Source organism: Eurytemora carolleeae, unplaced genomic scaffold (assembly GCF_000591075.1).
Source record: "Eurytemora carolleeae unplaced genomic scaffold, Eaff_2.0 scaffold890, whole genome shotgun sequence".
NCBI lineage: Eukaryota > Metazoa > Arthropoda > Copepoda > Calanoida > Temoridae > Eurytemora > Eurytemora carolleeae.
In genome coordinates this window covers 122755-147694 of record NW_019396777.1, presented here as the reverse complement: position 1 = coordinate 147694, position 24940 = coordinate 122755, and the positions used below count along the sequence as shown (strand labels likewise).

At 36.1% G+C, this 24940-nt stretch overlaps 1 protein-coding gene across 1 annotated transcript; it reads right to left on the bottom strand.

Annotated features, from left to right (window-relative positions):
* Positions 1 to 1623: 1623 nt before the first annotated feature.
* On the bottom strand, positions 1624 to 17758 carry LOC111708579 (1-phosphatidylinositol 4,5-bisphosphate phosphodiesterase classes I and II). Its single transcript, XM_023481997.1, has 25 exons — positions 17671 to 17758; positions 16290 to 16336; positions 15782 to 15856; positions 14843 to 14921; positions 14353 to 14415; positions 13607 to 13745; positions 12968 to 13073; positions 12443 to 12530; positions 11971 to 12061; positions 11483 to 11613; positions 10714 to 10869; positions 9833 to 9959; positions 9488 to 9531; positions 8465 to 8564; positions 7885 to 7943; positions 7710 to 7762; positions 7483 to 7632; positions 7177 to 7249; positions 6558 to 6615; positions 5432 to 5586; positions 5010 to 5101; positions 4609 to 4769; positions 3921 to 4081; positions 3353 to 3431; positions 1624 to 2340 (listed from the first exon to the last, which is right to left on the bottom strand). The coding sequence occupies exons 3-25, from the start codon at positions 15835 to 15837 to the stop codon at positions 2129 to 2131; spliced, it is 2433 nt and encodes an 810-aa protein (XP_023337765.1). The 5' UTR covers positions 15838 to 15856; positions 16290 to 16336; positions 17671 to 17758; the 3' UTR covers positions 1624 to 2128.
* Between the last annotated feature and the right edge of the window lie 7182 nt (positions 17759 to 24940).

Below are 24940 nucleotides of genomic sequence, written 5' to 3'. Positions count from 1 at the left end.
GATCCTGCTAGCTGTGCTGTAGCTATATATGTTATGCAAGATTATTCTACTGCTGCTTTTCTCCAGGCATATACAAGATTTTCCTCAAGGTACGGTCATCCTACTGAGCTCCGTATTGATGAAGGAAGCCAACTTCTCTCCGCCTGCAGAAATATGGAACTCTCTATCTTGGATATCACTGATTTTCTCTCAATAAATCATCAAGTTGGAATCACATTCTCTACCTGTGCTGTAGCCAGCCACAATGCTCATGGGATGGTTGAACGCTCTATCAAGGAAATAAAAACCCTTCTCAACAAAGTATACAAAGGACTTAAACTCGATATCCTCTCCACCGAGACCTGCTTTGCCTGGATTGCCTCCGAACTCAACAACCTGCCTATCTGCCTTGGATCTCGTGTTGAGAATCTTGATCATGTGGATTTGATTACTCCAAGTCGTCTTATACTTGGACGAAACAACCGTCGGGCTCTCTCGGGATATGCCAGAATCTCTACACCTTCACGGCTGATTGAACAGATGGACAAAGTTTTCGATGCCTGGTGGGACGTGTGGAGAAACGAGAAACTGGTAGACTTCATCCCACAACCTTCTAAGTGGAAAAGAACCAACGAGCAACTCAAGGAAGGTGATATTGTCATCTTTCTGAAGTCTGATGCTGAACATCGTCTAGGGGATCCTGTCTGGAGAATCGCCCGAGTCCTGATTGTTGACGTCTCTGAAGATGGACTCTCTCGTACTGCAACCCTGGAGTACCGAAATCCTGGGGAGAAAACCTTCCGAAAGACTAGGAGGAGCGTGAGGACTGTCGTCGTAGTCCACCGAGAGAGCGAGCTGGACCTCTACCAAGTCCTAGAGCAGGCCGCCCAGGAAGCTGTCCAGGGCCCTGACTCGGACCTGTGATTTTCTTTTTCAGGTTCTGAATCTCAAGTACAAACGTGACATATTGTGAATTCTCAAATAAACGAAGTTTAACTAGTGAAAATATATACCCTTCATAGTGAAACGCAGAATCCAATATTCGAGATCAGAAATAAGGAGATTGTTGTGTTCAAAGTTCAAATCTATAAACTAAACCTAAGCTTGAATTCAACACTGAACTTCCTTTCTTCCGGGCAGTGTAAGATCTAGAGATCTTTCTATGTCTATTGTTCAGGTTGATTCACGAAGCACGAGACTCTACAAATGTTTCTACACAAGTTGTCAAGATTCTGAAATTATAACCTACAAATATTTATTCTACAATTATGAGTTTTATCCTGAAAACAATATTTATTGGACTTTTTAATCTGAGAACAAGAATTTTATACATAATCTGTAATTAAAAGTTTATCTTAAATATCCTGCATTTAAACCTATATATAGTCTCAAGGTCTATTTCTAAAACGACCAAGCTAGTTTAACGCTTGATTCACTTCTAACAGAGAACATAATGGGATAGCCTATATTTTATCCAATTAATGTCCTGTTAGCTCCAGGTTGTGCACTCAAGTGAATTCAGTCAATAATCTCGTGCTACCACCTGTTCTACCTGAACTCTGAACTTTAAATGTGCTACCACCTGTTCTACCTGAACTCTGAACTTTAAATATAAACAGATAAGCCTGGTTCCTCTGATCTGAGTTGCTGCTCAGATCCTCGTCATCACAAACCTGCAGTAGCTGCCATCTCTCCGCCGCTGCTACCATCTCTCCGCCGTAGCTGCCATCTCTCCGCCGTAGCTGCCATCTCTCCTTGGATGAAGTAGAACTACACTTCTCTCCGAACCCAACAGCTTGAAGATAAAGCTGAATTATAAGATATCTCCCCTATCAACCCTGAGTGCTAGATCAAGTCCTGTAACTTTTAAGCTGATCTTACCTGTACCTTCTATTCCCCAGTCTCTGTCGGGATAACAATAGTTGTGTACGAGATATGTTGGCTAAGATCTAAAGAGCTATTAACCTCCGGCCTAATCAACTTTTTTCACGGCTTAGAGCTCTTGTTCCTGTATCTTTAGACTAAATAAATAAGATTAAGCAAGACTCTAGTGTATAAACGAGGTGCGCTGGTGAAAGATGTATGCCCATCTTAATGTTAATAGTATGAATACCTGTGGATCTAAGGTATTGGTATTCTTGGTTCTATCCTAGACCTTGAAAATGGCACAATAACCATCATAACCATCATAACCATCATAACCATCATTACCATCATTACCATCATTACCATCATTACCATCATTATCATCATTATCACCTTTAGAAGCTATGCTCTTATTGCTGCTAGTTCTGTGCGGACTACCAAGCTGAGGAGATCCATCCTTCCCAGGTTTACTGCTCCCAGTCCGCTTCAACATTTCTTAAACAATCCAATATATTATCTGTTAGAAATACAGTGTGAATCCGACCCTCCCAGTGGAAGGGTGTCAGCCCGGAGCTCTCTTGCCTGTTTAAGATAAAAGGCGCAATGTGCGCTGCATCTCTAGGTAGATCAAGATCAGTGTTCTTCACAACCTATTCTAATCAGTAGTCTGATCACTCAGTGAGCAGAGGCTGTGGGCTCCATTTTTTTTGTCTGATCACAAGACGAAATTATCAGATCTATTTTTACAAGAATAAAAAAGGAAATCTAAAAAATGGAAAGGAACTCTGATGAAAGCTTTAGACTATCAATCTTACCCTTAGCGATTGGAAACACCATTGGAAATACCTTTTTCAGTTATTAAATAATGTGGAATAAATACTTTGAATGTGTGCACATGTGTTGCATTAGACATGAAACAATAATGCGGATTTGGTGTTTAGATAAAAGAAAAGCCTGACAGGGTGTTTACGAGCTAGTTAGTCAAGAGTATAGACAGATCTGAGCTGAGTAAGAAGTTCTGATAAAAAATCTTTTCTTCAAAATTGCTGGAAGGGACCGTCAACAAAAGAACAAACGGAAAATAAGATGACAAGAAAAAAGAAATAGAATATTTCTGTACGATCTGTACCCAATAATTAAAAAAAAATCATAATAGTTGTTAAATGAAAAAAATAGTAATAAAAATATCTGTAAAAAAATATGTTAGAAATAAGAACTGTAGTTGTAATTTCCGATGGCCCCCAATTTACAAAGGGCTATGCCCGATTTACAACAGAACCCTTTAAACCTTTGCCTAATCAATAATATAAAACAGATCGTGCCCTTTTCTATCTCTTTAAAAAAGGATCAATTCTCACTGTCGCCATTTCTGCTGCAAGAAATTCGAAAGTCGCTTTTTACAGAGAAACCCGAATTAAAAATAATTAATTTAAAAAATAGGAATTGTAAAATTACTTTTTATTAGGCCTGTAGTCCCGTTATTCTCAGATAATAAAGTTTAACTAACCTAAAGTGGATTTGCTGGGACTAGTGCATCCCTCTGGGGTAGATTCGCCGCCATCTTGATTGGAAAACAAAGGAGGAATCTAGGATGTAACAGATCAAAATTAATTTGGAATGAAAAATCTTAAGGAAAACTTGCCATTACAACATGAAAAATAACAAAATATGTTTTTACCGAGAAACCACCCATCCAATCAACCAACTAATTAACTAACTAACCAACCAAGCAACCAACCAAGCAAAGCACCAACCAACCAACCAAGCAACCAACGAACCAAGCAACCAACCAACCTGCAACGAACCATCCATCTGTCCATCCAACCAAGCAACCAACCAAATCAGAGAAGTAAGAAGTAAGTAAATCAATCAAATTAAATCAACCTATCAACCAACCAACAAACTATTCATCAACCAACCAACGAACCATCTAACCAACCATTAAACCAACAAACCATCCAATCACCGAAACCATCCAACCAACCATCTACCCAACCAACCATCCAAGCAAGCAAGCAAGCAAGCAACCAACCAACCACCCAACCAACCAACCAACCACCAAACCATTCACTCACCTCATCCTCCAGAGCTTCTAGTGCTAGTGCCCTCTCTGTGAGTATATCCTGTTGATATTTGATAGGGTTGGCTAGAGCCTCTGCTATCCCGTTATATCTGGTCGGTACATAGTCCTTCACTTCTATATTCACAAACAGGCATGGCAGGTGGAGGGGCTGACCTACACCGAATAAAATATAATTAGAAACTATCCTACCATTGCTTTCTTTAACGATAACCATGTTTTTGAAACATGAATAAAAAATAACAGTGTAAAATCTTACCGATTTTCCCGTTTTATTGATGGATTTCTATTTTAAACATATCAAAATTTAGTTGAGACGAATTTTGTTAAAAAATTCGGAATTAAAACATTCTACCAATTATCCCCCCCCCCCCACGGCTATTGCGCTACGACAGAAAGATACTTCTAGTGTATCAAGTGGTTCTAATGTGCTTAAAATAATTCTATTTACACCCCGTATATTTTTTAGAAAAACGATTTTATAGGATTAGGAAAAAAATTATTAGTTTGAAATCATAATGCAAGTTATTTCATTCTTTTTGATAATTTTTATTCAAAATTTCATTTGTTTTCCCAATTCAGGGATAGAAACCCTTAAAAAAATATACGTAAAAAATAATTTGCAAAATTGCGGGGGGGGGGAAGGTGGAATAATTTTCTAGAGAATATACACCCTTGTTTACCTGATTCGTTGAAGAGTGGAATATGTCGGTAGCCAGGACAAAGTCCTATGAGAGGCAGAACTCTATGTCCTATGAGCTTGTTCCCTGACTCCTCGTATGCTGCTATCCTTAGAACCGCGAGGTCTGGCAGGATTATTTGACGGAATACGAAGGGTTCCTCACTTTAAACAATTATCAGNCCCTTCAATTTGGCAATAACATCCAAACAAGAGTTTTTTTCCCGAGGGTAATGATAATTTAGCAAAATAAAAACTACCAGTATAAAAATATAATTTTATCACACTAATAGCGAATTAGTAAGAGCTTCCAATGAAGCAAAAAATAATGAAAAGTCAGAGTTAAGCTGAGGATGAAGCTGGGATTTAGCTGATGATTAATCCAATGATTAAACTGATGATTGCCTAAAGGTCGGATTAAGACCGTTCAGAGAAGTTCTAGTTTTAAACTTCTTCTCTCTTCTCACAATATCACAGGGTAGACCATACATCTCAACCTAAACAATCAATTAATCAATAATGTAAGCAATCAATCAATCAATCGACTAATTCATCATCTAATCCAATTAATCAATCTAACAATTGATTAATCAATCACTTCATTCAATTAATTCAGCATCTAATCTAACAACTTTCCGACAAACATTCAATAAATCAATGAATCAGTAATACAATAGATCAAAGAAATAAATCAATCGTCAATGTTACGAAAGAAAAATATCCTATTTTTAACAATTGTAAAAGCTTCTCAGATTTTTGTGGGGCTTTGGAAAACCAAAAAAAGGCGAGAATTAAAAAACGGGATAAATGTGGTCTTCACTACTAACCTCTACAAATGTGCCAACATGCTTATCCGTGAGGAACTGTCCGGAGAGGATTTGAATGGAGAGTGTGGCTGGAACTATGTTATCAACTGAACTTTGGGTAAACGGATCTAACTTCACGTCATCACGACACATCACATGCGGTTTCAGCAGATAACCTTAACAAAGAAGCAGTGCTTATATAGGATCCGGATCCGTTGGATCCGCAACGTTTTGCTTCCTGGATCAAGGATTCCATGGTTTAAATATCAACAAATAACTGTAAAAAATCTGTAGCTCTCAAACCCACATTTAAACTGTTGAAAAAAGAGAGATTAATAATTATTTTCATATCTATAAAAATTTGCGAAGAAAAATAAATTAAGAATTTTTCTTCTGGATAAAAATCCGTAAATCTTGTAGAAATGTTCATGACCAGGATCCACATCCGCATCAAAATTTAATGGATCCTAAGCACTGCAAATAAGCAATAAATACATTACCTTATGAAGACTGTCAACTTGTTAACAAAACTTTAATGTCCATAAAGGTTTAAAGGAAGATATCGTCGTTTTTGTCTAAGTGATAAATTTCTGTCAATTTTCTTCCGTGTCGCTACTACATAAAGCCTCCAGTTGCCGCAGTTTAAAATTATCAATTTCCATGAAAAACCGCTAGAATATCTCAACCAATTTTTCGCTTAAAAAAAGAATACCAGCGTTATCAACATGATATGTAACTTCTTGAATGGAGGGTTTTCGGAATCAAAATTTCTGCTTTTAAGCTACTTTCTGCCGATTTTGTAATTAATGAAAGAAATACTATTTGTTTGTTTGAAAGAATAATTTAAAAATAAATGCATAAAAACTAAAGTTACTTAATAATAAACAAATAAACGAAGGAAGGAAAAAAATTAACTAAAAACGGCTGAAACGATCGGGCCCAACTTTTTTTGAGACACATCACATAAACCAAGGGATGGAATAAAGGCTTAATAAGTTTTTACGATTTCAGAAAATCCACTAATTCAAAAATGCGCGAAGGATTTGTTCATTGCGAGTACCATGAAAAAATGGCGACGTGAAAAGCAACATTTATTAGAGGCTAAAATTGCTCCTAGATAAGCCTAGTATTGAATAAAACTCCAAACCTGTTCTTTGATTGAATTGGAAGATCCCTAGATTGAGCTGCATGGCAACATCCAACGTCTGTAAAACGATATTTAGAACATCTAATATTGTAGACGTGTATCAGATATTTTTACACAAGTAATTTATTGCTCAAAGTTATTTTCCCAAGTGTATTTTACTTTTAAGAGATATGCCTAATGGCGTTCTCTCAAGATTCCCCCCCCCCCCCAAGGTTCCCAAGGGTATTATTCTAAGGCCATTTTCCCAATAGTATTTTCCCGAAGATATTTTCCGAGGGATACTTTCCCATGGCATATTCCCAATAGCAAGTTCTACATTGACTAATTCCAAATAAGGATTACCCATCATCAACGATACGATTTTTTAATTTGGACGTTTTCTCAAAAGTGTTGCATACACTTTACCATTTATTATAAAAACCATGTCAAACCCAAAAACGTAAAAGGAAAAATCTTTGGAAATAAAAAGAAAAGAACAAAATGCTCTTATTTCTCAACAAGGCCTACTTTCAACAGAAGCATGAATTCAAATTTATTAATAAATAAAATTGCTTAAAGTTAAATTATGCAATGTAAGAACTGATTGGCTGATTGATTAAGTTCTTTAATATCTATCTCCCTGGTAGTTTAAAGCCACCAGTTGACACCCGGCATTCCAGTATATATGCGGTAGAAAGTTTGAGCTGTCAACCCTGAAAAAACAAAATAATATAACTTATTCTCAGGGGTGTACTGAAGATAAAACTAATTAAAATAAACAATTTTCAAAACAAAAATATGGATATCTATATCACTCTTGATCAGACAAAGCTTCAAAAGAACTTGCCCCTCTAAAGAGGTCCTTTGAAATTCATAACATCTTTGGACCATCTAATTATTAAAAATAAAATTTGGCAGCAAATTGGGATATTAAATATGGTCCTACCTTGTGCCCCTGGGGTACACCCTGGACATCTGGAACTTATTGTACTTGACAAACTCTACAGGATCATTCTTCAGCAGCGTCGAAGCACTCGTCTCAACAAACGAGCTCATCTCGAATGCTTTTCGCCGCTTTTGTGCAGCCTCGAAGGATCTAAAAAAGTTTGAAATGAAGAAAGCGTAATTAATGGGATTTAAAGAAAAGTCATCTAGGGGTTTGAGTAGGTATACCTGAAGTGTACTGGCTGAACGTAATTTACAAGAGCAGAAATTTCAGCAGAAGCCTAAATCAATCAATCAATCAATCAATTTATTTATGTTTAAGCAATTGCTGCATCAAACAACACTAATACTACTAATAATGATAACAATACTGATAAAGTTACAACAATAATAATAATATTACCTGGCTCTCTTTCCCTGCTGTTCCTGCATCAGACGTTACTATCTCCTTGTGCGCTTTTTCTGAACAAATTATTTTGTATTTAACAGTTTGTAACTTGTCACCAGGTTTGAAAAATTCGTTTAAGTTTGATTCGCTTTCGATACAATCATGACATTAAATTAAACAAAGTTAAACAAAATTTCTAAACTTCATTTTTAGACGGTTTGTCTTTTTTTATCCGTGTTGTCTGCTTTTGAACTGCGTCATAGGTATTTTCTTTTATCCGTGTTGTCTGCTTTTGAACTGCGTCATATGTATTGTCTGTGATAGCGTATGTCTTCTGTGTTTGCTTAATTCTGAAAGTCTGTCCATGTGATGTCTGTGTCGGTTTTTATCCGTTTTTGTTTGTTGCGTTGTCTGTGTCTATACTGTCTGTTTTCTTAGTGAATGTATTTGGTGTCTTTGTTGCGTTGTTGTTGCGTTGCGTGTCTGTTTTCTTAGTGGATGTATTTGGTGTCTATGTCCTCGTTTTCGGTTTGTCTTGTCCGGTGTTCTATTATCTAAGTGTCTTGTTTGGAATGGACTTGACTGACTGACTGACCTGATGTATCACTATCTTCTTCTTCACTATCAGAATCACTATCACTGCTATCACTATCACTGTTGTTGTTATTGTTGTTGTTGGTTGGATCAACAGGAATCTAGAAAATATAATATATATTTTTTTCCCCTTTGAATTTTGAAAAACTTTGGAAAATTAATTTCGAAATAAAAAAACGATTTTTTAAGCCAATTTGTTCCGGCCGTTTGGCAAGCTATAGCTTACATATATATGAGCGTAGAGCTTAATTAGATAGATAATAAAATAATAATACTATTTAATGATCTTGATATTACAAAACATATTAATCAGAATAAAATATATATTTTCACAAATCCACTTTTAAATTTCGCTAATAAAAATTCTTATAAAAAAAATCTTTTGGGTTAGAAAAACCATTAACCCTATCCAGGCTGGGCTACTTTTGTCTAATATAGGCTTGGGTTAGGAGGGGGGGTTGTTTTCCACCCCCCACTCTATGATTTTGCCATTGGAGTTGAGAAAGGGGAGTGTGATACATCTCCATAGACAAACTTTTCAAAGACTGTTCATTGAAAAATAGACAGTTCATGGTTAGGGTGCCAGGAAAGATTTTAAAAAGTTCAAAAAGTACGCCGTAAAATGTCTAAATATAATTATTTTGACAATTATTAACATGTGAAACGTGATATTTCATTAATTTTTCAATGTCTTTTTAAAAATAAAAGTTTAGCCCTGTAGCTTAATAAAAAAAATTTATAAGCATTTTGACCGACCCGCCGTTTGACTGTCAACCACCCTACCCTATGAATAAAATATTTTTTTTGCCAAATTTTTTTTAAACTATGATGTTGATGATGTGAAGAAATTTAACCATTCTAATGTAAGCCGTTTTTAAGTTTTTAAGAATAAGTCCATAGGTGGGAATGGTGGGGGGAAACCTCCCCCCCCCCCACAGCCGTGATAGGGTTAAAATTTTTTTTCGTGAATTTTGGAAATTCAGAAAAAAGACAAAAATCTCCCTATAAATGTCTAAAATTTTACCTCGGGGGCAGTTGGAGAGGAGGGACTTGGCACTGGCTTTGAAGCTAAAATAAATTTATTAAAAAAATCGTCATTTTAAGAATCTTTTATAAATATAGGAGAGGGTTAAAGAAAAATAAACTAGTAATATCAAAATTGACTGGGAAACTTGGTAAAACCACGGGAACGTATTTAGCTTGGTTTCAAAATTCTAAGTTAAGTTAAGTGGGCTGATTTGATAGAGTGGGTCCTTCTAAGCTTTTTTCTTATGAAAGGCAGGATACCGGTAAAGGTAACTAAAACATTCAGTATTTTATTTCCAAAGATGAAAAACCAATCTACAGAATTTTTTTTTTTCAAACTTACAAACAGGTTCCAGGGGTTTGTGAATGGCGTGATGTTGTTTCTTGTTTTTGATCAATATTTTTCCCTTCAGCTGATTAGGAGAGGGGAGTGGAACACCTCGTTCCAGTGGATGGTCAGGTAGTGGGTCCTAAATACAAGAGTTCAAGTTACAATCTCCCTAGTGTATGGTCACTGGTCAGGTGGTGGGTCCTAAATACAGGATTATAATTGCAATCTTCCTAGTGGATGGTCAGGTAGTGGGTCTTAAATACAGGATTAAAATTGCAATCTCCCTAGTGAATGGTCAGGTGGTGGGTCCTAAATACAGGGTTAAAGTTGCAATCTTCCATGTGGATGGTCAGGTGGTGGGTCCTAAATACAGGGTTAAAGTTGCAATCTTCCATGTGGATGGTCAGGTGGTGGGTCCTAAATACAGGGTTAAATTTTCAATCTCCCTAGTGGATGGTCAGGTGTGGGTAAAAATACAGGATTATTGTTGCAATCTCCCTAGTGTATGGTCAGGTAGTAGGTCATAAATAAAGGGTTAAAGTTGCACCCTCCCTAGCTGATTTTTAATCAGTGTAAAATTTAAAAATAAGGCCTAATCAGACAATAGACTTATATCGTTTACAAGAACTGCCAGTAAATTTAAAATTTTTTACTGAATTACTTGTGCAAATTGTGCAATGGCACATACCAATCTTTATAAAGTTTAGTTTTATAACAATTTTTTCTGTATAATTTTTATGATATTACAAGAAAACTTTAGTAAATTCAAATTAATAATTTTATTAACTTGGTAAACTATGAAAGAAAAAAGATTGCGCAAGACATCTTTTTGACTCTATAGCAATGTAACGAAAAATTACGCAATTATCTATATCTTTTTTTAGTATTTTTACCTGTAACATCAAATCACCAAAATATTCCTCGCAATATTTAGCAAGTTTAGCTTGCTGCTTAGGATTGCAATGGTTCTCAAAGCTAAGAATGAGAGGATAGTCTGTAGTTTTGAAAGCATACGTAGCAATGGTCTCCAACACTTTTTTAGCCGCCAACTATCAAAACACAAATATCAAAAATTAGGAAAATTAAATATAAGAATTTTTCTTTATTTTCAAATATGGTGAGAATCAGAAGAATCAGAAGACGAAATGAAAGCTAAGCAAGTATTTTTGATGTAGCTGAAACAAATAGTTTTTCTAGGTAGCTATGTAGCATTTTCTGTTGTAATGTTTATCACGATCTTTATTATCCATGTTATAAATATATCTTATCTATTTCAATGTAACCCTGACCGGCCAATCCGGTCAGTTTGATTTACCTGTATATATAAATAAATTAGTACTACATGAAACGTTGTGTTAGACGGACGTATACAGAGCCTTGAGTTTTGGCTAGAGATTGGGAGCCTTGAATTTTGGCTAGAGATAGAGTCAGGGAGACTGTAATTAGACTTTGAGTAGCGTAATCTTGGAACCTAGATTTATTGCAGCTATACAATCTTTTATTATGGGGAACGGGTCAGTATACATTGCTGTGTTTCATGTTCATTGCACTATAAGATCATAACGTGAATCTACAAGTCGTCTTCTTATTTCAAAGTTGTCTGGTTTACACAGTTTGTTTCTTAAATATTTTTGTTAGTACAAATGTTTGTTTTTTGTGTTCCTTAGTGACTAAAGTGTATCCATGAGTAATGTGCGGCTCGTCGTCTTCCTTCTGTCCGTTCCAGAAATCAAGTTCAATACACCGGCATCCGCTCAGCAGAACCTGCCGGTACATTTCTCGACTTGCGCGCCCTAAAATGAATGCCATAAAAGCGGAATGCCGATACCTCATAAAAAAAACAGGGACGTACATTTTTCTTGAAAAATAATACCCTCCTTTTTTATCCCCCAAAAGTTACGTTATGCTTGCGGAGAACGAAAATTTTGAAAGGGGAAATGATTTGTGATTAATTGGGAAAAAAATTAAAAATTGCAATATCGAAATTAGGGTAAGGTTTTTAGTGTAAACTTAACAGGGCATCTGGTATTAAAATATTTTAAAAATAATATTTTTGTTGTACTAAAAGTCTTACCTCTTTTCTCTCCTTTAGGTTTAATCAAGTTTTGTATAGTGTACAGTGTACATAAATCCCTAAAAATATAATGAACCTGTGATCTGATGTCCCGTGAGGTAAGTGTTATGGCTGGAGTTGATAAAGTAATGCGCCAAAGACTGGTCCATATCTTCATTCTTCTCCAACTGAACATAAAGAATAAGAAATAATAACAACATCTGAAAGCAAACCCGATTTTGAACCCCCAGACCGACCTCAAGGTGCAGCGCATCAACTTGGATATAGCGTAAATGCAATATTTTAAACATCAACACCCCAATTCAATTCCCGTTTTACAATCTTGAAAAGAGATTTCGCCTGTCAATTTCCTTCCAACAAAAATCCGCAAATTAAATTTAAAGAGCACCAAAATGAAAATTATCCATTTTACAACGTAAAATCAAGGATATCTCCAGTAAATTTTTCTACGTGTAACTTTCAAAAAGATAAAAGAAAAGGTTATTACTTATACTTTGCAAAAAACATTTATTTTTATGTTAAAAATCCTTAAATTTTCAAAAAATTACCTTATCCTGTGAAATGACGTTGTTTTCGTCGGAGAGAAGATACCAGAGAAAACCTTCAAAACTTATTTCTCCCAGAGATGCCAGATGGCTGAAAAAGAAGATAATGAATTTACACAACAAAAGAACTCTTGGAAACACGTACATTAGATTCATTTCATAGAAATTTGATTATTTTTTCCCATAATTTCCGAATTTTGTTTCTAAGTGATGGGAGAAAATATGAAAAATGGAATTTGAACACTATCCTAGACCAATTTCTGAACACTAAACTAGACCAAGTTCTGGACACTATCCTAGACCAATTTCTGAACACTAAACTAGACCAAGTTCTGAACACTATCCTAGACCAAGTTCTGAACACTATCCTAGACCAAATTCTGAATAATACCCTAGACCAAGTTCTGAACACTATCCTAGACCAAATTCTGAACACTATCCTAGACCAAGTTCTGAACACTAAACTAGACCAAGTTCTGAACACTACCCTAGACTAAGTTCTGACCCTAGACCAAGTTCTGAACAAACCTGTTTGGTTCATATCGCTTGATAATATTAAGAGCCTTCTCTTCTGTAGCATACGGATGTAGAATCTCATTTAACCGTGGATCACGTTGCTGATTGTTCAAGAAATCTAAACAAAATCCTCGTCAGCATTCATTAATGCATCTATAAAAACGTGTTTGGACAATTTACAGATAATTTTCGGGTAATTTATGAAAATTACACCATAACTCGATAATATTTATCTAAGAATAATATTCCCCCTCCCCTTAATTAAAATTATAGCATCTACATTCTACACATTCGACAAAATAACGATACTGAGATAGACTTGCTTTGGACCCTCAAACCCAGAATTCCCAGCATACCAGTGCTAAGGATCCATTTGATTTGATGATTTGATTTACTGAATTTATATAAGAACAAATAATTTTCAAACTTTTTGTTTTATTTTTTTCGCTTATTTTTATCCTAAAACTTGATGAACCATTCAGAAATGAGGAAATTTCTATAATCTCTCTTTTTTCAAAAAATCAGATTTGAGTTTAGGATTAAAAAAGTTTATTGTTTTGCATTTTAGTTGATATTTTACCCCGTGGATCCGCATTTTTTCCTAAGCACTGCTACAAACACGTTATTTTGTCAATGCTATTAAATACTAACCTAAAAACTCCTTAACTCTGATCACATTTTTGGTTGTTTCTGATCTTTCCGTTTTATCTGTGTTGGCTATTGTATCAAATATCTGTTTAACTTCCTTCCTTTGAACCAGCTTGAGATAGAACTCTTTAAAGTTCTCAAACTAATAATATTTATCATATTTTAACATGTATCAGGTTTCTTAATCAGAGGGCTGTTCAAAAAACGTGCCATTATACAAATAAAAATTGAAGATTGCACGATTTTCCTGCTTTTGTTGGTAAACTTGTATAAAGAAATCCGTGATTATGACGACCCATAAACCATCTCTGCAGTCATTAAAGGTCCCGAAAAACATTTAACGTTTTTGCGTTTAATGGATATAAAGAAACGCCAATATATTTATTGGGACTGTAGACGGAAGTTCAAATGCCGCTCCATTTATGTTCGATTCACAATGGTAACCTTAAAATTTTGTTAGAAAAAGACAAAAAGAAAACCATGATTCTCGTTAAAAATCAGTTATTTTTAATTTTTGTTTCTCTATGTAAGTGACTTGCGGATTTCACGCTTCAGAAAGAAGGGATAAAAATGAGTAATTAACATGTATCTGGCTAAACAAAACCGACAATGTTTCAAATCATTGATCGGATGAATATTTAAAGGTTTGTTGTGAATCAGGCATACCCGGCCGCCCTTTAATTGGAAGGTCACTTGACAATACAATGACCGTCCCTTTAATTCGAACTTCTAGGATAAAATAAATATCCCTGAAAACTAGTTCTATTAATCTCATCAGTTTTACCACTAGGAAGACCAGCCTGATCCAGGGCCTGGCAGAAAGGAATTGAAACATTTTTGCAAAAAAAATAACATGGTAATTTTTTTAATTTTTACCCCTTGATTTTCTTTTAAATGGTGAGTGATTTTCACTTAACTGAAATGTAATTCAATATTCATGCCTTTAAGGACGTTTAAAAAGGTCAAATAAAAATGTTTTGTACAGTTATAACCAGAAAGACCCGCAAAAAATTGAGTCATCCAGACGACTTTACTTAAATATCTCTGGTAACTTAAAACGCACAATAAAGGCAGACCACATTTTGGAGTTGCTAGGACTATGGCTGTTTTGGAGTTAGGGTTTTATTTTTCATATTTGTAAACTTATTTTGTTAAGTTGTCTGATTAATTTTATTCCGGGTCTTTCTGATTATGACTGTATTAAAAAATGGCGAACATAATTTGTTGTTTCAATCCTTCCTTCTCTACAATCTTCCTGTCCTCCTTGCTTTGTGCAAATATTTTCTGTACAGCCTTCGCAGGTATCTTCTTGTCCTCCCTAGATAGATAAATACAGTGAGAACCAGATATCAGGGGACTGAATGTCGTCTTGGTTCTTCCTTTTGCAATTGTTGCAAATTATGAATGTATAAAAATATTCAGGGCTCCTTTTTAAAATATTCAGGGCACCTTTTTAAAATATTCAGGGCACCTTTTTAAAATATTCAGGGCACCTTTTTAAAATATTCAGGGCACCTTTTTAAAATATTCAGGGCACCTTTTAAAAATATTCAGGGCACCTTTTTTGAAATATTCAGGGCACCTTATTAAAATATTCAGGGCACCTTTTAAAAATATTCAGGGCACCTTTTTAAAATAAACTCAATTGCAAATTTAAAAGAGAAAGTCCAATTTTGGTATTATGTCACCAATTTTTTCTCCAAACAAACTTAACATAACATTTGAGGATTTTATTATTTTAAAAGAGGGAAAGGATTTTTCAAGAAAATAAAATCAAACTTTCTGTAAATTTACTAAATCAAAGGTAATATGTGGACTTACAGTTTGTAAAAGGTTTAAATTTCTTAATCTGACAACCTTTGCGTGGTTAAAAGCAATTGGATTCCATATCTATTTCTTAAAAATATTTCTAATCATTTACAGTTGACGAATGATGACGAAGTAAGCTCCAACTATTTAATTAAACATGAATGAGTACGTTCAAAGTAACATTTAGAATTCTAAAGACGACTTAATTTTGTTTTGCTGTTTTCTTTATATCAACTTTTTTTTTTCGTTTTTACCTCCCTTTTTCCTATCTTGTAATTTATTAGTTTTTCCTTGTTTTTCATGGTCTTCCTAGTTTGTACTAATTTTTTTATTACTTATTCTAATTTTTTCTCTACCATGTTTTCCTACCTTGAGCTGAGGAGAAGTTGACGATGGATTTTCAGAAGACACTGACTTCCAGTCATCGACAAGGGATTCAGAGCCCTAATCAATCAATCATGTTGTCAAATAGCTATCAACCAATTAATCAATCATGATGACAAATAGTTTAAATGAATCATGTTATCAAATGCCAATGAATCAATAAAATTAACAAATAACAAACAAACCATGGATGGCGTTGTCAATCAATAATTATTAAATCAATAACGTTAACAAATATGAAGCAATCATGTTGGCAAATAACAAACAATCAATCATTCTATCAAATATGTTATCAAATAGAAATCAAGCGAATAACTATTAGCGATACATTCATAAATCAAAACAAAAAAGATCGTTTAATGAATTATATAATCAAATAGCAACCAAACAAATAGCAATCAATCAATCATGAGAACCGGCATTTGCCTAAAAAAGCAGATGTATATACTAAGAACTGAATTTATACAAAATAATAATAATACTAATAATATACCTGACATATTTCCAGAGTTCATGGCACCAGAGTTGAGCGAGCTCCACCTTAATGGAATAGCAGTAAAAGAAGCACATCTGAAGGGTTATAAACAACGGGGAAGTTATATTCATTGATTTATGTTCGTCTTTTCCACAAACTCTGATTTTCTTACTCCAAAATCTTTGCCACAAACTCTGATTTCCTTACTCCTAAATCTTTGCCACAAACTCTGATTTCCTTACTTCTAAATCTTTGCCACAAACTCTGATTTCCTTAATCCTAAATCTTTGCCACAAACTCTGATTTTCTTACTCCTTAATCTTTGCCACAAACTCTGATTTTCTTACTCCTTAATCTTTGCCACAAACTCTGATTTCCTTACTACTAAATCTTTGCCACAAACTCTGATTTTCTTACTCCTAAATCTTTGCCACAAACTCTGATTTTCTTACTCCTAAATCTTTGACACATACTCTGATTTTCTTACTCCTAAATCTTTGCCACAAATTCTGATTTTCTTAGTTATAAATCTTTGCCACAAACTCCGATTTCCTTACTCCTAAATCTTTGCCACTCAATATCCTAGACCTTAGAAATTTCCAACTAAGAATTATATTATTTTATTAGAGGCCGAATTTAAAGAACTTGATCCGCGGCTTAAATTTAAGCCGGGGCTCAAATATAGTTCCACTTAAAATTGAATTAAATTTAAACCGGTTTTTGTAGGATTTGAGAAGCGGCTTAAATTCATTAAATTAGGACACAGATCAAATAATCCAAGTTTGATACATCAGGTTGCAAAGATATAGGAATTATACATTTGGAGTTTTTGACCAAGACTCCATTTCTTAATATATTCATTAATTAATGTTAATGGCACAAATAATCTTTATATATATATATATTACAAATTAGTAATCTCAGTTTGTCTCTCTGTCTGTTGGATTGTTTGAATGTCCCATCATAACTCATGAACCCCTGCACTGGACCGATTCGCATCAAATTTTGATAAGGGAAACTCGGTAGAACCACGGGTATGTTCTTAGATGGGTTTTAAGCTCTACAATGAGCGGGTCTATTTTTATTTCAGACAAAGCTAGGTTTTCTGGCTAGTATTCCTATTTATTATTACAAGCTGAAGTGCCTGGCGTTGCCTGTTGAATTAAAAAAAAAAAAAAATGAGAAAAATTGTTTTTATATTTTAAAAATTTTCATGACATTTTAGATGACACTTCTAATGCCTCTTGAAGCAATAGAAAACCAACATCAGGCCGATCCCTTTCAATCAAACTAATATATGCTCAGCATCGGGCTGTTCGCCATGCATTGTGCATTGCAATAATGATATATGCCTCGGGACGGAAAACCGCGGTCACAAGTAGGTTATACATTATTTTACCTTGATTGTACAGAAGTTGATGAAGCTGACATTTGTAAATTCTGTTCCATACACAATAGTTACAGTTTTATCCTCCAGAGGTCCTGATATTCATCCATTTATATTTCATCAAGGAATATTTTTTCCAATAATAATTATAGACAATTTTTATTTGTCCTCTTAAGGGAATTGCAAGCACAATTTCAAATGATCCTCTATGCAAAGATGGTAATTGATAATTTCTTGATTAAAGATTTTATGAGTGAAATGTAAATTGGACATCTTTGCATGGAAGATGGCTTGAAATTACGCTTACAGTCTCTTTAGGCGGCATTTGTTCATCAAATTGTCATATTTTTCATTATAATTTGAGATAAATTTCTACTTGTACGGATACATCTTTGATTATACTTGCGATATATCTCTGGCCATACTTGAGCTAAATCACTGGTTACATATGATAAGCTAAGATATCTCTATTTATACTTGAGATGAATCTCTAGTTCTACTTGAGATGTATCTCTATTTCTACTTGAGATGTGTCTTTATTTCTACTTGAGATATATCTCTAGTTCTACTTTAGATGTATCTCTAGTTCTACTTGAGATGTATCTCTAGTTCTACTTGAGATGCATCTCTAGTTCTACTTGATATGTATCTCTAGTTCTACTTGAGAAGTATCTCTAGTTCTACTTGAGATGTATCTCTAGTTCTACTTGAGATGTATCTCTAGTTCTACTTGAGATATATCTCTAGTTCTACTTGAGATGTATGAAATGAAATGAAAGATAGATCGTGGAAGACCCCCAACGTGGGATCCCCAGACCGACTCCGAGAAGGGGACTCAGTCAGGTGCTGAATCCCCGACCGATTCAATCTGGCACCCTAATCTCATTCCCCCTACTCCAAGGAAATTTAATTAAGGCAGGTACAAACCAGACGCTGTCTAGCCATACATCCTGATGGAATCAAAAGTGAGGCGAGAAGCAGTAGCTACCTGGAAGTTAAAAGGGTGTCGTGATATTCTGCCAACGCTCAATGATGTTGTGGATGTGACTAGCTCGTATACGCAGCTCTGGTACTCCCGCATTATCCTCCCCTAGATACTTCCTTAGTGTGGTTTTAGACCCTAATGAGTTGACTAGACATTCCGGGATATTAAATTGGTTGCGCTCATAGCTAATACTCAAGCATTCGATTATGACATGGTGTTCTGTTAGTTTACACAACACTCCTTTATTAAGACAATAAGGGCAATGCGAGAATATTTTTCCCCTAGGGTTTGGTCTTCTGTTACCCAAACCAACATCACCTACTCGGACCCTATTGAAAGTGCGCATCTCTACACTGTCATCTACATGACCCTGGAGTTTGAACCACTGGCGTGGTTGTGGCATACAGGCCAAGGAAGATAACTCTCGTTTCTGTGAGAGAATATTATTGACTGCTACACCCTTCAAGCTACTCTTCAGCAGCCTCTTGGGGCCAGCTAACCGCTGACCCCCCACCGCTTCTTTCAGAGCTTCCACCTGCCTAGCCCATGAATCTAACGGTGACCTCATTACTGAATCAAACACAGCTTTAAGGATTTTGTCGTTTTTCTTGTTCATGATATTCCAAACAAACATCCCTGTGCGTATCATAACCCTGTCTTTCATTGGCATTAGCCCAGCATCTAGAGCCCCTGCAATTCTAGCCGAGGATTTTGGAAGTTGCAGAATGAACCTAGAAATCATGTGTTGAATTCTGTCTAGGTTCTCTAATACTCCCTTCGAGAGTACCATTGACTCTGCACAGTATAGTATTGCTGGAATGGCACACCTTTCCCACAGAGCGTGAGCCGCTACTGCTCTGTCTAAACCATTCCTGGATAGCCCTATCACTGCGTTTGCATATTTTTGGGCTATTGCTACCATCTTACCCTCTCGGCCTTTGATGAGGTTTCTTCCTTTGACTTGGATTTCAATACCTAGATATTTACCAACCAGTACGGCCTCAACGCATGGATTGTCATCTGTCACTTTCCAGGAGGTACCTGATGGTCCTGATGTTAACATAACTGTTTTCTCCACAGCCAGTTTCATGTCCATTCCTAGGCAAAACCTATTCACTGACCTTAACATGTTTTCCATGCCTCTGCGTTTAGTCCTGGAGATCAACACTAGATCATCTGCAAAGAAAAGAGCTGAGAGTATTACTCCATCAAAATTGACTCCTTCCTTCATTGAATGTAATACTGTTCCTAGTCCAGACACATACAAAGCGAATAGCAAGGGTGAAAGTACACACCCTTGTTTGACTCCTCTCGTAAACCAAAGAGGAGCAGAAAGGCACCCTGCAATACGCACCCTCACACAGTCATTGTAATACATTGATTGGATGAGGGCTTTCACCTTGCCTCCAAACCCCAGAGAATCTAATTTGGCATATAGGAGCTCTCTATTCACTGAGTCGTACGCCTTTGCGATATCGCAAAATGCGATTGAAATTGTGTGGCCTTTGCTCTTAGCCTTTCGTATCGCCGCTAACAGCATGAATACACAATCCGAGGTGGAACGGCCTGATCTAAAGCCATACTGGATATTACCATAATATCCTTTTGACTCGCATATCTTATCCATTCTCCCATGTAGTACCTTTGTGATAACACTAAGCATCACACACGAAACCGTGAGTGGGCGCTTTTGTGTCACAAGAAGCGAAGGCTGTTTTTTGTCTATCAGAGTCATCTTACCCACTAAAAGTGCCTCTGGAACTTGCCCTTCTCTCAATATTTGGTTGACTAGGTCTGTCATTAGGGCTACGTATAGAGGACCAGCATATCTCAGCATTGAGACGGTTATTCCGTCAACTCCCGGGGCTCTCTGGAGTTTCAACTTGTTTATGATTCCTGCAATCTCCTGTTCAGAGACCTTTGAACACACCGTAGATTCATGCTGGTTGGGATTGGTAGATTCTTTTATCCATTCCTTCCATCCCATTTTGTCCTTGGTGGTCAGTTCTTTAATCAATTGCTCTCCCCTATGGGAGAAGATATGCGACCGTTTACCTGAGAATATTTTTTCCAATTCCTCAAGTACTATCCTTTCGATCCTAGCCTTATCAGTAGCTAACTGTCCTTCTGTGTCAGCTACTGCAGTGAGAGAGCCCGCCTTTCTTTCCACTCGTCTAACCAAGCTCCAGAATTGTTTAGCTGTTAGTTTATGGTGAAAGGCCAGCCTTAATCTTCTTCGTTTACGCTGTTTAGCTAGCATGCAACAAAGCGCTACTCTTAATGATTTGGCTTGTACTTTCATTTTATCAAGTTTTTTAAACTTTTTGTCTTCGTCTGGACCAATAAACATTCCGGACAATCTTTCCTTGTTGAGTCTCTTCACCCCCGCTTCAACCTGTTTGCATTTATCTAACAGAGTTCTCACAGATTTGTTAGTTCGGCCGCCTGGTTTCCTTAGTGTACTCTGGCTACATGCTTTTTTAGATGCATTCAACAAAGCTTTCTGTAAAATTGAACACTTTTCCTGCGTGGATAGACTATCCCAGTTATCTAGATTTATTTCCGTTTCAAACACAGTCTTGAAACTATCTGCTGACGAGGCAACGGGACCTCTGATAAACTCTTCTTTATCAAGATTGACATCATGATTCTGCAAATTCCTTGGTATTCTCACCGTAAAGAACAGTGCAGCATGATCGCTTCCACCCAAAACATCGTTGTATTCATCAATCTCAAGCTTATCAACCAGTTGATCAGCATTGTTTTCAAGCACCAAGTCTAGGATTGACATTGAGTTAGATGTTATCCTGGTGAACACCCCAGTACATCGTACAGGGTCTTTGTTTACAATTGACAGGTTGTTGTTATGAATAAACTCTCTAACTAGCCTACCATTCCAGTTTATATCCTTGTTATTCCTTGGTATTCCTTGACTGTCATTCCCCACATGAGCATTGAAGTCCCCCGTTAACAACGGGAGATACCCTTGCTCTTTCAGAGTGTCAAGTTCTGTTTGTATCATTGCCATCAACTCCTGATTCCAAGTTTTAAAATCCTCACCCCCAATTTCTGCTGCACAATACACAAAACATAATGCAATTTGGGCATTAGCCTCATGAATAAGGATCCATTCTCTTTCCGAATCAAGATATGGGAATAATGGGAGTGGTGGTGAATACCTGGAATGATTCACCCCTCGCTTTACTATAGTTAGCAGTCCCCCTCCCTTCTTTGCTAATCCCTCTCTTTCTTTGAAATACAAAGTATGATTCGAAAGGCAAGAGAGATCTTCGTTCGCACCTACTCTTAGGTGAGTTTCAGATATGCACATGATATCTATTTTATATTCATTAAACACCTCAGCTATCTGCAGTGGCTTAGCATCCCGCATTAAACCATTACAATTCCACATTACGCAACTGAGAGAACTGGCCACTTGTCTTATCTGACGTTTCTTGCCTTCTAATTTGTGGAATTGAGCACGCTTGAGTCTAGTTGCTCGTCCCATTATGTAGTAAACAATCTTTATTAGTAGCTAGTCTAATAAGATGTTCCCATCTAGTACAGGTATATAAATCAGGTTAATGTAAATATCCTTTACACTAAGTTATTAACTAATAATCAATTAAGTAGGATGCAAATAACCTTTGCATGTACATAATTTTGTATGATGGAGATTCATGTACCTAATTAATTAAATAAAGTAAATATCCTTTACAAACCCACACTTCAGTAGGTTGGAGGTCATTAGAGGTCATTAGAGGTCATTAAAATTCAATTTGATTTTATTTTAGGAATTTCGATCACTAATTAGGCGTGCACCCAAAAAATTGGAAGATTTGAACTAAAAATGAAGGCAGGGCCCCCCCCTACATCAAATGTGCCAACTCCACCATCCCCTTTATCAGATTTTGTCCATCATTGTCCAATTCTATTTCTTAAATTGAATTTCAAGTTTATCAACTTATCTTTAATCCTTAAAAAGAAACAATGGTGCACAGTTATTGGATCTACAATAACCGCTCTCTCCGCAGTTGTCTCTATGGTGCAAAGCTATAACTCTATGTTGATGGTGCAAAACTTTAATTTTGTCTTTCAAATATTTTTAAATCTTAAAAAGAAACAATGGTGCAACGCTGTTGGATCTTTAATACCAGCTCTCTCCGCAATCGTCTCCATCTGCCTCAAAAGAATGTTGCCTTTTAAACCATGCTTAAATGAAGCTTTCTGTATGATTTAGCCAGTTCTTAAATTGCTACTATTTTGGCATCGGTATTTTGTTTTATTAATCTTTGCCGATATAGTTTTTTGTTGTTTTCGTCTGCACACGTTGGTATATATATAAAACAAATTTTCGTTTGTTCATGTGCTTTTTGATCAATAAATGAGCCCATCCTTAAAATGCTACTTCCTAAACTTATCATTTTAGTATTGTTAAAACCTGTAATACTAATATTGCAATACTTCTTGAGATTCAAAATCAGCCTTTTCCCGGTATTACTCCTACATATATTACAGATGGAGCAGAGTATCCCGGTTCACAAGCACACTTATCCACAGCCAAAAGAGAGGACAAGCTCCATGTTTAAGCTACCTGACCTCCGCAGCCCCCCACCGGCGATTCCTCCGGGGTACGGAACCTCACTTTACCCAGGAGAGAACCTGGATCCGAACAGTTCCCCTGAGAATCTACTTGAAGAGATTAGTAGAAAACGAAAATCTACAGAGCCTGCTACATTCGTTAAATCCAAAATCAAGAACTACAGCGATATCAGGAAGAAAAATTTTCATCTAGGAAAGAAGTACTGCAGCATATGTTCCGAATATTCTTCCTCTGTCTTCCCACAGGGCCAGGTCATCTTCCACAATCATAACTCTTCAAAATCATTGCGAATGTCTTCCGCTCCAAGAAGGTGGGGAGTTTATCCATGTTCCTCTTGCAAGACTCAACTCCATTCGTTCAAGACTGGTATCCGACATCCGGTTTTGGTTACTTCCAGTCTGCTGAATAACTGGCAGGGAGATAGAAGTGTAAATAAATACCCAGGTGACGACATCCATGTAGATTTGATTGGTATACCAGGAGGCACTGTAAGGATTCTTCATCAAAAATCGTTCACTAGGACAGACCCGGTAACTGATAATTTAGTAACCTGATAAAATGGTAACCCGACAATTTAGTAACTTTAACTGATCTAGATTAACACTCAAATGTGCAAAAATTAACTATTTCACTGAATGTAAAGCACTTAATCACTTCGTTTCGATGCAATATACTACAAGATTAATAATTTATAAGTCACCCAAAAAGTTTAAACATGTTTGACGGCTGAATTATTGCGTAAATTATTTTGACGCCGCCCGCCATTGTAACACAGAGAATGAACTAAAACTTTGTATTTGAATTTCCATTGATTTGATTGGTTCGGAATTCAACTAGTTGTAAGGATCCTGCTGTGATTGGTTGAATCAAGACTGTGCAAGTTAGCGGTTATTGCCGCGGAAATCTAACAATATATCGTCTTCACTTTCATTACAAATATATAAGGGGTAATAAATTATCAGTACGAGGTTATCTTGGGACTATTTGCAATTTCGGGAAAAAATAGTTGCTGTTTTATGTCAACTATTAGCCATGTTTTTCAGGATTTTTCTAAATGAAAATTTGACTATTCCCCCCCAGCAATAATTTTAACGCCCTTGTCTCCAACGTACGTACATTCTCAAAAACCGGTTCTTGGTCTAAACTCGAATTCCAAAGATGATTCATTATTAAAAATATTGCACGTAGTGAAGAAGAACGGGATGAAACTTATGAATCAGAATACTGTACTGTACAGTATGGATCACTATCAGTTTTAGAAAACCGAATAGTTATAAGATATTTGGATATTATTTTGACCGAGCGATAGCCGTATAATTTACTTTTTGAGAAGCGAGTAGCGGGAATTTAGGGTTATCCAGATATATTTAAGGTTCTACGTTGGCTTGATGAAGCTATTTTTGCTTTGTGCTTTTCACGGGAGTTGGAGTGGAATGAATCGATAATCGATCCGTGCCTTTAGTTTAATATTTTGGAATTGCTCGTGGCGCTAGGGCCGGCTTAGGGGTTCTTTTCGGATTTAGTTCGATTTATTCCTCCTTAAACTCCTCGTATTATTAAGTTGAGATATAAGGTTCTAAACGATCAGAGCAATATTATAATTTTTGACTTAGCGTCCCTCCAAATATCAATTAATAATTATTTTTGTATTGTCTCAGAGTTAGGTTAGGTTAAGACACTTTTTGGGCCATGGC